Raw genomic sequence first — 15,862 nt, 5'->3', positions numbered from 1 at the left:
ATTCAAAATGAGTCTGGGACATGTTGTAGTACCGGAAAGTAAACACTCAGAAGCAAGCATGGAAGCATGTCAGAGGAACACAGGAGTTGTCATGTTAGAGTTATGAGTACAAAATGCATAAAAGAGTATTAGTTATAACTTTAAAGCAAATCTAAGTCCATCTTAACATAAATAAATGATTAATCGAATAAGTACATGGGGCAGAATCCCAAATAATTTTATGTTGTGACTTCTCCCTTCATAAAATATAGTTAGGTATGCTTTTAGCAAAAAGTATGATGAGGGGGGAAGAAAAGTAACTTTACAGCAGAACATCCTGGCAAAATACCTCTACCAAACTATCAAAATGAATGTTTTCTGTCATAAATCACAATGGTAACATATATGATGAGAAGGATGCTTCCCTTTTGTGGTATTCAAACCAGTAACCCCAGTCTAGTCACAAGCATAGCATTAGAAAAATGAAAATAGAGGGATATTATGCAAAATAGTTCAACAGTACTGCTAAAAATATCGAGATAATGAACAACAATGAAAGGCTGAGAGAGTCCCAGACTAGAGTAGACTAAGCAAGGTTACAGAATGCCATGTAGCATTCTAGGTGGGACCCTGGAAGGAAAAAGAAGCATTAATGGAAAAAAAAATAAAATCCAGATGAACTTTGGAGTTTAGTTAATCCGTCAGTGTTGGTTTACAGTTGTAACTACTGTACTATGGCAATGTAAAATGTAAAATGTTAACTGTAAGGGAAACTAGGTCAGGAGTACGTGGACACTGTGTTACCATTGCAACTTTTCTGTAAATCTGATTTTATTGCAAAATAAACAAATACTTAAACAGGTTTATTTGCAAAGATCTGAGTTTTAAAATATTTTTAAGAATTTAAAAATGTAAAAAAATAGCACATAGAAAAACACTGTTAACAATTATGTTGTTTTAAGAAAAAAATTGTTTGCATATATACTATAAAAAGACCAAATTATATAGATGAGACACTATGTTATTTTGAAATATTTCTGTCATGTTCCATTTAAAAAAATGAATTATATTCTTCCTTAGGTCCTTCCACTGGAAAACCAAATGAAAGAATCAAAACGGTTTCCTCAAGCATTGAATATTGGCATGGGAATTGTCACAGCTTTGTATGTAACACTGGCTACTTTAGGATATATGTGCTTTCGTGATGAAATAAAAGGCAGCATAACTTTAAATCTTCCTCAGGATGTATGGTAAGTGTACATGAGTTTATTAATCTTAGTTTAGTTTATAGGTGTCATTTATCACCAGTATTTGATAATAGAGGTATGTTTTTATATTTGTATTTAATTTTTTTTTACTGTGATTTCTTTGTGTGTTCTAGAACATTTTTATAATTCTCAGGAGACCATCTATGACCTTATGGATAAAATATTGTTCCAAATTCAGGTTAAATATAGGAGCAAAATACAGATTCATTCAATATAGACATACTATAATAAAAGTGTTAATATCCATCCTTGCTTACAAAACACCAGATATTCTGGGTTCTTGATAAATTTAAATATCCCATGATTTACAGTCCTCACTATTTTACTAGTCAATTTTATATTGTATGTACTTGAAGTCCTTTCAGATGTTGGTTATTGCAGGGAAAAGAATAAAAGCATCACAAAGCTTAAAAATCTATGACAAATTGAATCTATGTATTAACTAAAAAATGAATTATTAAAAATACTTCTGCCCTTTATGAACATTTGCTTCCACTATAATAAATTTTTGTTTCCAAGCACAATATTTTATTCTTTGAGGTATTATTAATGTTTGTCATATTAGATAGATGTACGTTCTAAGAATTATTTGTACCTATTTTAAGTATTAATATTAATTAATATTTAATAAGTATTAATCACCCATTCAGTACATTGGAGGAATATACAGAGAAGAATAAAGCCTAGCTAACTCTTATGGAGATTTTGCACTGAGTTTTGAAAGACATGTGCTGTGCACTAAATGTTGCCTGAAAATTGTTTAACTTTCTTATATGTCTTCAAAATAAATTCCTGTGGCTTTAAGACAAATTTTTATTTTTTAGAGAGTTCATTGGATAGCTTTTTCCTTTTAGCTGTTAACTTAATATGTAAAGGAACCTTACCATTGTTACTTGCTTAAAAGAGAAATGAAAACAAAGGTTGATAATGTCTATAGAAAAGTTGAAAACAGTAGTGAAATAATATTGCAAATATAAATGCCACATAGCAGTAAATGAGTTTTTGAAACAGAAAGAGGTAAAGTGAAACAGATGATTTTAAACTTTGGCACTTTTTTTAGACACTCTTACTTTTTCATTACCCTTCAGTGGTGATTATAGATATATCAACTTCTGAAAGATTAAAACCATTTTCTTATTTTTATTCTGTGCAACACCAAATAAATTATATTTACGTATAATCAGTATTGTTGAATAGTCTTAGTAATAACCTGGTTCTTATCCTGTATAACTTCAGTTTTATGTAAATGAAGGAATAATTGTACTTATGTGCTAATTATGTATTTTAAGAAATGTAAGGGCCGGGGATTTAGCTCAGCGGTTCGGTGGCCTGCCTTGCAAGCGCAAGGACCTGAGTTCAATCCCCGGTACCAAAAAAAAAAAAAAGAAATGTATTAGCCATTATTTCAAAATATATGTTAAAAAGGAATAGTTAAACTAATAATAATGAAAATGTTCATTTAATTCTCTATAACTACATACCAGAGTATATAACGAAGCTGTATTTTGGTTATTTTCCATATTTTGCATAGGCTGACTGTTCATGTTTAAATTTCAAGCCTGAAGCTCAGAAGTACATTCTTAGATAATTTTAAAATTAAGGTTTATTGTTAGCCTTAAGGAGTTTCTTCTTTCTTAAATATGGTATTTGTAGTAGTTTCAAATCTATTTTGACTTGGCCTTATTTCCCCTTTTATGATGAATGTATTATAAAAGGAAATTTACTGAATTCCTTCTTGCTTGGCCAGTTTAGAGAACTATTTATAATCCTTACTACTTTAAGTCTTAAGACATAAGAAATAAGTTTAAAGACTAATTATCTATTTTACTTGAGGCAGGATACTTTATATATTTTTGTAAATAATTGTATTTATTCTTGGAAAGATGCCCTGTGCATAGAACTCTGAGGTGGGAAAATAGAGCTCTTAAATGGGAAGATAGTGGCTATCAATGATGTTTCTGCTGAAAGAGGATATATGTATTAATCACTGCCCCAATGCCACAGCACATTTAATCCATATTCCTTTCTTGTTTCTTTCTTAAAAGTACAAGTGTGATTGTATTGTCTTTGATTGTTAGAATATATTATTTTAAAAATACAGTACATTAATTATCTGTAACATAGGGGAGTAGCTTCTGTAATACTCTTCTGAGTCCTATGATTCTGCATTTTCTCCCTATGTCATTTAATGTTTGAAAAAATCTTCTTTGGCTAGACAAAGGAAATTTACTGAAGTCTTCATTAAGATACCCATTCTGAGTTTTGAAAGGTGGCTGTCCACAATGGCACAATCTAAAGATAATCCCGCTTACCCTGTATATGTGTACACTTATGTATTAATTTAAAAAATTGATTATCCAAAAATCCAAAGTTACTGTGAAATTGAAAACTCTTGTGCTGCTTTGCAGTGCTGAGCTTTAAAGAGATAAATTTTCTTGGACAAAATAGTAACCTGATAACTCTATTTCCCTTATTAATGTAGTTTTATATAGTATATATAATTTAGAGAATTTTTACCCTCTCATTGAACTTAAGATTCATGACATTTCTGTAACAAATGACATACATTACCTACCAAGATTTTCAAGCAAGGAGAGCTATGTAATTCAGTGTTTAATATGAATTATTTCTTATATATATAGGTCCTTGAGGTTATGATTTAAGATTTTGAATACATACAGTATTCTTAATTTTAAAAAAAAGTTGAGAAAACATTAGCTCCGGATCATATTAAATTTAAAAGCTTCTACATCAAAAGAAACATCCAACAGGGTGAAAAGTCAGCCTACAAAATTAGAAAAATTTTGGCAGTTGTTCCTCAGTCAGCAGACTAATACCTAGAATATATAAAGAGTTAAAGCCGGGGATTTAGCTCAGTGGTTCCACCACCTGCCCTGCAAGCGCAAGGACCCAAGTTCAATCCCCGGTAACAAAAAAAAAGAGTTAAAAAAAATTAGCCCCTCTCAAAAAATGAAAGACCCTTTCAAAAGATATGCAAAAGAAGTACAGATGGTTAAAAAATACCTCAAAAAATGCTCAGCATTCCTAGCCGTTAGATGCAATTTAAAACAATGCCGAGATTCCATCTTACCCCAGAAAGAAGTTCCACGATGAAGAAATTAAATAATTAAAAATTCTGGCAAAGTTTTGGGCAGAGGGAAAGAAACCCTTGTACACCGTTGGTGGAAACATAAGCTAGAACAACCACTATGGAAATCAGTATGGAGAGTCCTAAAAACACTAAAACTAGAAATTCCAATTGATCCAGCTATTCTCTTTCTAAATATTGTCCTAAAAGAGTTAAAGACTTCCTATTATAGTAATACATGTATAACCATGTTTATAGAAGCAGAATTCACAATAGCTGAATCTTGGAAGCAGCCTATATGTCCACCCACAGATCAATGAATAAAGGAAAAGTGATATTTACATACAATGGAATATTGTTCTACCATCCAGATTTGTAGGAAATAATTTTAGAAATGATGAATCATTTTTAAGAAAATAGGCTCATTTGAGATCATACTATTAAGTGAAATAAATCAGACACAAACTTAAATATATGGTTTCTCTTGTAAGAGAAGCCCAAATTATAAATAGAGAGCAAAAGAAAAGATAAATAATAAGGAAGTAGGGAGAAAAAAGAAATTACTGATTTGTGCTATCTCTTCAGAAAATTAAGAAGTTTATCTGAATATAAAAAAAAGGAGAGGGGAGGGGACAGACGGAAGAGGAAAGGAATGAAAAAAGGAATGAAGGTGTGTGCGTGTACCAACTCCACTCAAGGAATGTAATCATTATGTACCACAAATACCTACTAATACAAAAATTAGGCCTTCATGGGACTGGTTATAAGAGCAGAACATTGGCTTAGTCCAAAATGAAATCTTCCCAATAGTATGTCCTGAACTTTTACATGCCATGTGTAAGCCTTCCAGGCTTTTCAGAGTGTATTCTTTGTATATCGTCTAGAAATTCAGTTAGTGGAGATCACTTGGCTTTCTCCAAAATAAACATTTTTTAGTTAGTATGTTCTGACCTAAGATTATCTTCTGGATTTCTTGTTACCTTATGAAAACCAAACAGAAGGAAGCTAGACTCATATTAAGAAAGACTAAATTCAATTTTTTTTCAACAGGTTATATCAATCAGTGAAAATTCTGTATTCCTTTGGCATTTTTGTGACATATTCAATTCAGTTCTATGTTCCAGCAGAAATCATTATCCCTGGAGTCATCTCCAAATTCCATGCAAAAGGAAAGCAAATCTGTGAATTTGGGATAAGGTCCTTCTTGGTTAGTATTACTTGTAAGTATCACTCCATATTTATATAATTCTTTCATTCTTTAATTTCTTAAAATGAAAGATAACATTTTTCACCATCTTTTAGGTCACTTGCTTATATTTATATTTACTATGTAGATATCTGTATGTGTATATCTATCAGTAATATTGTTATTAAAAATAAAATAATTGTATTCACCTCTCTGTGTTACTTTTGGGGTTAAAGTTTTCCTACTACTGTAAATTTTTTGCTGTGAAAGGAGAAACATCTAATCTATCACATTGAAATAACAAATTATTCTTAAGATGACAGTAGGAATAAAAATAAGATGCATAAGGAACCCTTGTTGATACATATTTAATTTCTAGTTTTCCTCAGTTTTTACAAATTTCTGCTAACTTTCGTATTTGTTTTTTTATTCTCTATGACTATATACTTAAAAGCCTTTTATTTTGTTTGAGTTGGGCGTTAATACCTTCAGGGGCTAATTTTCACTTGTGAAAGAGTGTATAAACTTTCATTAAGATTTCATATTATAAAATGCTTTAATGGGGTAGCATTAATAATGGAGACTTATGGAGAGCGAGCTTGATTTGGGTATAGTAGAAGGAATGTGAGTTTTGGAGTCACACAGACCTGGAGATGCAAACTCAGATCTACCACTTACTTGCTAGTCTCTTGAGATTAATTATGTACTATCATTAAGTCCCTTTCTCCTCAACTATGAAATGAGGTTAACATTTCCTTGGTCCATTTTTGTAGGTTAAAAAATAATATTAACAGAGTAACTATAAGTTACACTGTTATAACCATTATTGTAACTGTAAGTTAGTATAATAAGACTGTACCCATGAATTAATCTTAGAATATATAGAGTAATACTGACATCAGATTATTGGTGCTCTTTGAAAAAGACAGCTCTGGAAATTTTGTATGGGATATTAGATAATCATTTAGAATCGTACAGGGTTAGAGAATGTCGAAGTGGAACTTCTGGTCAACTGAATAGTTGAGAATCATAAGATACAGCTTATCTCTGTATTTAAATAATTTCATGTTTTCATTTTGTTTGAAAAAAGATAAAGCTAGAAAAAGTCTAAGAAGTTATTTTTCAAAGTAATCATTTAAGTGAACTCTCTGAACGAATAAAGGAAGTCATGTGGAAGAATGAAGTCAGTGAGCCCATACTCTGATGACTAATAAAACCTTCAGTAGGGAAAAGTTATTTTAAAATATTTTTCTACGTTGCCCTTATTGACATTTTGATAACTAGACTATATTAAAAGTAATTTCACAATTTCAATGACAGTCTCTTTGTCAGTAGACATAATTCTATTCTGAAAGTGTATCCTCTTTTAAAATCAGTTACTGAAACTCAGTTAAAGGAGCTTGAAGTCCATGTTAACAGGAGACCAGGATTTTTATATATTTACCCATTTCTGCACAGAGGATGAACTTGATTAGCATTTAATAGATTCATTCATAGTAGCTGTCCATAGATGCCTCAGGGCAACCTATTTATCAAAATTCTGTAGTGATCCACTGCCTGCCTAAAAAGCGCTTGCAAGGACCCAAGTTCGATAGCTGGAACAAAAAAAAAAAAAATCCTGTAGTGAATATTTCTTATGACAAAATTATCCTTATCATAAACTATCCTTTTGTTTTTGTTCATTTGAGTTTTTTTTTTTCAGCTTTGAGTTTATTGGTACATTTTAGGGATACAGTACAGTTACATTCATTGTTGGGATCTTGTACCTCCACATGACAAGTCTTGATTCTCATTTTTTCCCCTTACCCCTGCCCTCCCTTCACCCACTCCTCCCCTCCCCATCTACAAACACTTTATTTCCATCTTTTCATTATCTCACATTTTTTTCTTTTCCCTTATTACCCTTCCCCTACTCATCCCACCTTCCCTACACCTTTAGCTCCTTTCTTCCTTTTTCGAAATGTCAGTAATCTTATTAGGATCTTATGTATCATTGTCTCTGCATTTGAGTTTTTATATGTTGGATTGTCCCAAAATAGACATGCTTCTCTTTGTTTATTAATGAGTTACCGTGTCACCTATTTCAAGCCATTTTTCCTAGCCAAAAAAAAAAAATATCTATCTATCTATCTATCTAATGGTTATATAATCTTTAAAGAGCTTTATCTCATTGATATTCTAGTACTACATGATTTAAATGTGTTTAATAGAAATATAGTCTAAATTTTAAAATTATATAGTATTTATGCATATGGTTTTCAATAAGAATATTTTACTTGAATCACTAGTGCCAGCTTAGATTATTAAAACACATTAATGAGGAAAACTGGATTTCACATGGAAAATTATTTTGAATGGCAAGGTTCTAGTCATGTTTATCTGGCCTTAATACTCTACTGTAAATAGACTATGCAGGTCTCCACAACATGGATATACTCAGTGAAATTTAAAATGTCATAATTGTGTTTGAGAGGTATGCTTTATAGTTCCCTTGAGAAAAATATTAAAAGGCAGCATCAAACACCTTTTAAACAGAGAATCTACTTTTTAAAATATTTCTAAAGTTTCAGTTTCTTTAGAGTCCCTTTTAAAAAAATACTTAGCTCACTTCAGTCCTATATATATTGAGACATAATTTCAAAACTATTTAGGGCTTTAGTTTTCATAATAATTTGTATAGAAAAGAGCAGATCTTTCTGAAATGGGAGGGGAATCAAGAGAGGAAGGGAGGGCAGGAAAAGAATAAAAAAAGGAATTAAGATGCGATATATATATATTGCAGCAACTCCATACAAAGAATGTGAATATAAAAGAAACCACAAGAACTTCATAAACACATGGAAATTAAACAACACACTTCTGAACAACTAATGGGTCACAGAGGAAATTAGAGAAGAAATCAGACAGTTTTTACAATTAAATAACCATGCCAATACAACATACCAGGATCTATGGGACACAGTGAAAGCATTCTTACCAGGGAAATCATAGCAGTGAATACTCATATTAAAAAAACAGAGTGAGCTAAAATAAACAACCTGATACTCAACCTCAAACTTCTAGAAAAAGAAGAGCAGGACAAACCCAAAGCTCATACAAGGGAGGAAATTATAAAGATCAGAGCAGAAATCAATGCAATGGAGAGTAAGAGCATGATACAAAAAATCAGTGAAGCCAATAGTTGGTTCTTCAAAAGAATAAAATTAACAAACCCTTAGCCGACCTTATCAAAAAAAAAGGAAAGGACAGGTCCAAATCCATACAATTAGGAATGAAAAGGGAGAAATTACAATGCACCTAGAAGAAATCCAGAGGATCATCAGTACCTACTTTGAGAACCTATTCACCAATAAGATGGAAAAACATAAGAAATGGACATATTCCTAGATAAATATGAATTACTAAAGTTGAACAAAGAAGACCTAAAAATTCTAAACAGGGCCAGGGATTTAGCTCAGTGGTGCTGCCACCTGCCTTGTAAGCACAAGGTCCCAAGTTTGATCCCTGGTACAAAAACAAAACAAAGCTTAGAACAAAGTATAGCAGATTTTTCTATAGGCAAATATATAGTTATCTACTGTCTATTAATTACTGTTATTGTATTGAAAAGATCTACATTTAGTATTCCTGTAAGTACCAAATATTAAATCTAGAAAAAATACCCATTTTTATTTTCTAGGTGCTGGAGCAATTCTTATTCCTCGCTTAGATATTGTGATTTCCTTTGTTGGCGCTGTGAGCAGCAGCACATTGGCCTTGATCCTCCCGCCTTTAGTGGAAATTCTTACATTTTCTAAGGAGCATTACAATATATGGATGATCCTGAAAAATATTTCTATAGCATTCACTGGAGTTGTTGGCTTCTTACTAGGTACATATGTAACTGTTGAAGAAATTATTTATCCTACTCCCAGAGTTATAACAGGTACTTCACAAAGTCCCTCTCTAAATTGGAATTCTACATGCTTAACATCTGGTTTGCAATAGTAGAAGCAGAATTATGAGTCTTTTGTTTCAATTCTGAAAATTACTAAAATAACCAGTAAAATGCACTGCTATCTACTAAAAACAAACAAATTCTTTTTTCCTTTGGTACAGTATTAATATTTTTGGCAGTAAACTCTAATTCTCCACCAGCAGTGATAAACTATGACAGATCCTTGGTGTTCGGTAGTAACAATAAATTGTTAAAAATTTGTTTTGAAAATTGAAAAATTTAAGAGTAAAATGTGTTATTCTTTATTTCTCTAATAAATGTTTTAACCAAGATTTTTCTCTTTACCCTCATGCTATTCTTTTGCCACTCAGTTGACAAGATACAGGATTTCAACAATAAGATAATTAAATAAGGACATATATTCCAAAAATCTCACTGTACATTATCACAATGATTGCAAAAGTAAATTATATGATGTAGAATATGTGACTGTTTTTATTAGAGAGCAAAATACTTATAGGAAAGCCCCTGAAAGTATAGGAAACTTCTATTAGCCATAATGTAAGCAGAAAATCACCAAAACTGGAATTATTTTTACTCTATATTGTAATGCTAGTTGGTCTTTATACTAATCAAGAGGCACTGAGTGAGACACTGTTTTAGTGTTTGAATCAAGTTTAATAGGGTTTTTAAAGATTTTCTGATATATCTCCCTTATTTTTCAATGGAGGAAATGGAGTCCCAGAAAGTGTAAGTAACTTAGTCAAGACCACTCATCTTTGAGATCAAGAGAGCCTGATTTTTGACTCCCTAGCTAGGATTTCTTTATTTTTCACATAACATCCAAGAAGAATAAATTATGTTTCATTTAATTTTGATGTTGAGTAATTATATTTTTATACTTTAAAAGTGAGTGTGTGATCTTTGGATCGTATATATGACATGAGCATAAAATTAGGAAACAGAGAATCCTATACTACAGCTTTATAAATCTCAACAACAGACAGAAGCAATGTTCTTTCACACCAAATCAAGACCACTTGCTGGTGTAACTGCTAGCTGGTAGAATGTGCTAAACTATACCGGTGATGGCTTAAGTGCTCCTTATGTTTCTTTCCTTCATTTTGTAGGCACCATCTTCCTCAATGGCAGAAAATAGTTTGTCAAAATACAGGATTTGTAGACTCTTTTCAGTCCTGTGGCTTTCCTTATCATAGTCTTTAGTGATTGGACTGGATAGAACCCTAAAAAGCACGCTTAGGAAAAACTGAAACAGTAATAACCTATTGAGACACTTCCAGATTTCTTCCAGAGAACTGTCATCTGTCACTCCATGTTCTTTGAACCCACTTGGTAACAAACATGGAGTATCTCATTTGATGGGGAAGGCTCATGATTTAAAAAAATTCACATTCTAAAGCATGAACTTTTTAATCTGCCTGGTAGTACTCCAGGGATATCATCGAGCTTACTGTAGTGAATATATTCTCTATTTTTATATGTAAATATTAACTTATTCAGATAGTTTTTGCTTATTACATCATTAACTGGTCATCTAGTATGATCCTAAAGATATATCAGAAACTTTATTTTGGTACACATAGCAATTAGACTTTTAAAAAACATTAAATTAGGTATTATCACTAATTACCAGTGATACTTTTATATCAAATCTGTTACATTCAGTCTTTAGTCATACTAGCAATGTGGAAGAAGATATGGGAGAATTAATCTTCATTGAAACTAATATTGTATAATCTTGAATCTAATAATAAATGACATATTTAAACATTTTATAATGGTATAAAGTAAGTTGTGAAAATCATTGTAATACAAAGTTGTATTGTTTTTTATCAGGTGTCATCACGTATTTCTAGTGAATGTGCACAGTTTCATTTTTCTATTTTAACTTGTTTATTTCCACATGGAATTAATCAAGTACAATGAAATTTTGAGTCGTTGATCACAGCAATAAGTAATTTTTTAAATGCAGCACAATCTACACCTTGGGCTTTCTTTGCCATAGCAATTCCAAATCAACATCCAACATCAAACTCTCAAAATTACCATTACTTTAGAAATAAGAAAGAAGGGTTAAAAAGGAGAAAAGAGATTTGATTATTAACAGGAAACCCTGCTTAGGTGCAAAATGTAAAAATACTCTTATTTAAGGATATTTAATGATATATTTAGCAGTGGATAATTTTTCTCTGAAATTTAGTTTTAATAAGTCATAACATTTTCTAAAGATCTATAGAGAAGATACAGTGAGTGGACCCTCGTGTTACAACTGGTCTGACATTCAAACAACTTGGGTTAGTTAGGTTAATGGCAGATTCATCTCTCATCTGTAGCCTGTACCCAGGTAAACATCCAGATTTCAGCTAACACAACTGTATTAGTCACAACCAACCCTCAACTGATGGCGTTCATGAGTCAAGAGTCCACTGTACTTTGATCTACCAACTGTTGCTTTTTATTTTGGGATCCTGCAGAAATAAGAATAGTTGCCAAAAATTTATCTGCTTTCTTTTGGTCCATTGCATTATGGCTAAAGTGACTGGCATTTATCTGCTTCCACAGAGAAGAATTCTCTAAATGTTAAGCAGTTTCCTAGAACCATTTCTGCAGTTGAGATAGAAGAAAGAAAAGCTTTATTTACCTATGTGACTTTTTTTTTAATCAGAGGATCTTTTCCCACATGGTTAGATTTCTTCATAATTAAAAAAGTTAGAGGTATCTATCAATTTTTCTTGGTTGAAGATAAGCTTAGATAGTACTATCAAATAAAAACAAGTTCTATATTAGCAAATGCCACATTATTTTAGTTCTGACCTCTGTGTTCTTTCACTAAAACCATTTCTGACCCTTGCTTAAACAGTGCACTTACATTTTTACAAGGAGTTTATGACAGTATGAGATGTAAATTTTCTAACATGGTTTTTCATTTTCCTCAATATTTTCATAGTCGTCCTGTTTCAAGGTACTGTATAATATCAGTTAATGTTCTATATTAGTGCCATTTCTACCTATGGGAATGCACCACAGCTGTTAATACAGTATCCAAATGGTGTGCATTTGTTTTCTGATGTCCTGTCTCTGAAAATTAGCTCTTGTTCTCACTTCTTTTTCCTCATTTAAGGGGAGAAAGTGGTTGAGGAGTAGGTAGCTTAGTGGTGGAGTGTTTGCTTAGTATGCCCTGGGATCAGTCATGAAGATTAAAAAGAGCCTATACACCTAATGGAACAATACATAAATTATTTAATAATACCAGTGGTCCAATGAATATTATCTATTGAAGAATAATGTAATTTGGTAAAAATACAGACCATTAATAATGTAAAATGTTTTTAAAAATTGGATTTATTTTAATAGTTTGGTCTAACTAGCTTTTCCTTCCTAAGAAAATGTGAAAAACTGATACAAAATGTGCTCAGTATTTCTTAGTGTTACATGGCTGACTATAAGTAGTTGCTACTTTGCCACTAGCACTTACTAGGCCACTAACTTCTGAAACTGATTGCATTTGACCTAGGCAACAAAAAATATATTTTATAAATGGTATTTGTTCCCTGTGATAAGTAAAAAATTACTCAAATTGTTTAACATTCCTATGAAAATTAGTTGGTTCCTATTTGCATGCACATGCCCCTCCCAAATACACACAGTAGGAGTCTGTGTAAAGTATATACAAATACTGATTTACCATTTAAATTGAATCCAGGAAGATATTGTGTTAAAGATATCCCTCTAAAAGTATTGCATTGGAGTTTTCTTGATAATAAATAGGAAAATATATGTTTATATTATGAATAAGTCAAGCTGTAGATTTTTGTTTTTTTAAATAATTTTTATTTTGAATAGAAATTAAATATGACTTCACTTGAGTCAATTTACTTATTTTTATTTAAAAGTCAGGAATCTGTCTTAAAGTACTGTAACTCTGAAATTTTAATAAAATATAATTTGCAGTTTTTTAAGTAAATTTGTCTTTTGTAAAGTGGATTTGACAGCTGAAAATGACATTAGTGTAATAGTCTCATAATAACATCTTAATAACTTTTTATGGTTCATTGTCACCATGGAAGTTGACAATAAATACCTACAAGATTTAAGAGCCTAGGTTGATTAGAAATGAAAGGATGCATTCAAAACATTGACCCTGAACTTCCTAGAGTGTATGTAGGATTAATAGTCTATAGATGCTTGCTGGGCGTGGTGTCACATGCCTGTAATCCCAGCATTTGGGAGGCTGAGGCAGGAGGATCACTGTGAGTTTGAGACCAGCCTGAGCTACATAGTGAGTTCCAGGTCAGGCTCACTACATAATGAGACCCTGTCTCAAAACAAACAAACAAAAGTCTATAGATGTTCCATCCTTGATTTGACTTACAACTTTTTAAAATTTCAAAACATTTTAAATGTCACCACAAAGAATAAATGTATGAAGTGATAAGTATGCCAGTTACCCTAATTTGAAAATTGTGTATGTACATGCATTGAAAGTGACATGGTGCCCTATAAGTGTGTAGAATTTTTGTGCCATTTTTAAGAAGAAAAAATAGAACAAATTTTGATATTAAAAGCTTTAAAAATTCCAGTTTTTTAATTAAAAAATATCACTCATTTTGCTTGAATTATAATATTAAAACGATGGTTTCAGAAAGCCTTGTACCAGCTTTATATCAAAGACCATAAAGATATTTATACTTTTATACCAGTAATTCTGTTCTTGTGAATTTCACATAAAGACACTCAAGACAAGACACTGTGCCTAAATGTATGTCTGCAACATTATATTTTAATAAGGAAAAGTTAGAAATGGCCAAATTGTTCAGTAATAAAGAGACCGTAAATTAATATCTGAACCAACAGCTGGGGATTTAGCTCAGTGATTCTGCCGCCTGCCTCACAAGCACAAGGACCTGAGTTTGATCACTGGTAAAAAAAAAAAAAAAAAAAAAAAAAAATCTTAACCAAGAATACAGTAAAAATTGTATTAAAGTTATACTGAAAAATTTGGGAAATAATATGTAAAATTAATTACAGCTCTGTAAAAACACACTTTTAGACGTGTACAAAGATGCAGAAAAGATTAGGATAGTGTCCAGCATATTGTGTATGCTACTCATAGTATTAGGATAAGAAATACATTTTACTGTTCTTAAAGAGTTGTAAGAAGAATAAAGGGAAATTGTTTGCGAGAAGAAATGGAGTTTTAAAACCTTATTAGAGCTGCATAGTCTAGGTAGATCCCAAACTTGGCATGTGTGAGAGCCTGGGCTCAACCCCTAAAGCCAAAAGCAAACAAAATGAAACAAGAGTGACAAAAACCTTGTAAGGAATACACCCTCCTGACAAGCAACAGAAGGGACATGAAGATCTATACATGTGGTAAAGACAGCACTACCTACATAGAGATGTAACTAATGAAAGTCATATGGGATACTTACTAGAAAAAAAAATACAGGGTCTTAGTTTTTCTGTCGCTGAGACAAAATATCTGATAGCCACAATTTAAAAGGAGATAGGTTTATTGTGGCTCATGGCTTTCAGAGGATTCAGCCCATGGTTGGCTCCAACGCAGAAGCCATGTGGTGGGAGAACATGGGGCAGGAAAGCTGCTCGCTTCATGGCAGGAAGGAGAGAGAGGGAACAGTTGTTCCCCAGTGACCATCCTCCAACTGGGCCTCACCTCTCACAGCACACTCAGCTGTGCAACCACTGTGGAAGGCAGTAAGGAGATACCTCAAAGAACGAGGGTTGGAGGTCCCATTTGACCCAGTTATTCCCCTGCTGGGAATCGTCCCTAAAGAATTAAAAGAATCATACCATGGTGATATATGTGCACCCGTGTTAATAGCAGCACAATTTGTAAAGCAATTTGGAAGCAGTGCAAATGCCCATCAACTGGAGACTCGATAAAAGAAATGTTTTTTAAAAATAAACTCGCCATAAAGAGTGAGAAATTAGAAACATTTATAGCTAAATAGATGCACATTGAGGCCATACTCTTAAGTGATATAAATAGGACACGTGTAAATACCGAATAGTTTCTCTCGTGAGAAATTGAAAGTATAAATAGGGACTAAAAGGTATAATAGATAATGTTAAAATGGAAGAAAAGGGGCAAAGGAAAAGGGGAAATGGGTCGAATAGGGGCAAGGAATTCATATGAGGAAATGAAAAATATTGGAAACAAAGTCTTTGTACATAGAGGTTGAAGGGAGGGCAGAGGACTGGGGGAAAAGAACCAAGGTTGCTTATGTAAAGGTACGAATTTCCAACAAGGGATGTCATTATATTGTATACATTAAATGTATCAATAAAAAAGTTGACAAGGCAAAAACAAAAGCAGTATAGCACCTTTCATCTGGACCTGTACAGCTAGCTTCACTTGTCTT

The 15,862-nt window shown here is 32.2% G+C and overlaps 1 protein-coding gene across 4 annotated transcripts in view; it reads left to right on the top strand.

Moving 5' to 3' along the window:
* Slc36a4 (solute carrier family 36 member 4) overlaps nucleotides 1-13,275 on the top strand; it is a 108,606-nt gene extending 95,331 nt beyond the window's left edge. For all 4 annotated transcript variants that reach the window (XM_010633700.3, XM_033764275.1, XM_010633701.3 and 1 more), the window contains 3 exons: nucleotides 1,060-1,229; nucleotides 5,386-5,555; nucleotides 9,201-13,275. In XM_010633700.3, the coding sequence (XP_010632002.1) occupies nucleotides 1,060-1,229; nucleotides 5,386-5,555; nucleotides 9,201-9,508 (648 nt within the window). In that variant the 3' untranslated portion in view covers nucleotides 9,509-13,275. The remainder of the gene's footprint in view (nucleotides 1-1,059; nucleotides 1,230-5,385; nucleotides 5,556-9,200) is intronic.
* Nucleotides 13,276-15,862: the final 2,587 nt, after the last annotated feature.

The sequence above is a fragment of the Fukomys damarensis genome, unplaced genomic scaffold (assembly GCF_012274545.1).
Source record: "Fukomys damarensis isolate Sample0158 unplaced genomic scaffold, DMR_v1.0_HiC HiC_scaffold_16, whole genome shotgun sequence".
Classification (NCBI taxonomy): domain Eukaryota; kingdom Metazoa; phylum Chordata; class Mammalia; order Rodentia; family Bathyergidae; genus Fukomys; species Fukomys damarensis.
Note: the sequence above shows the minus strand (reverse complement) of the source record. Positions and strands in the feature narration are given on the sequence as shown.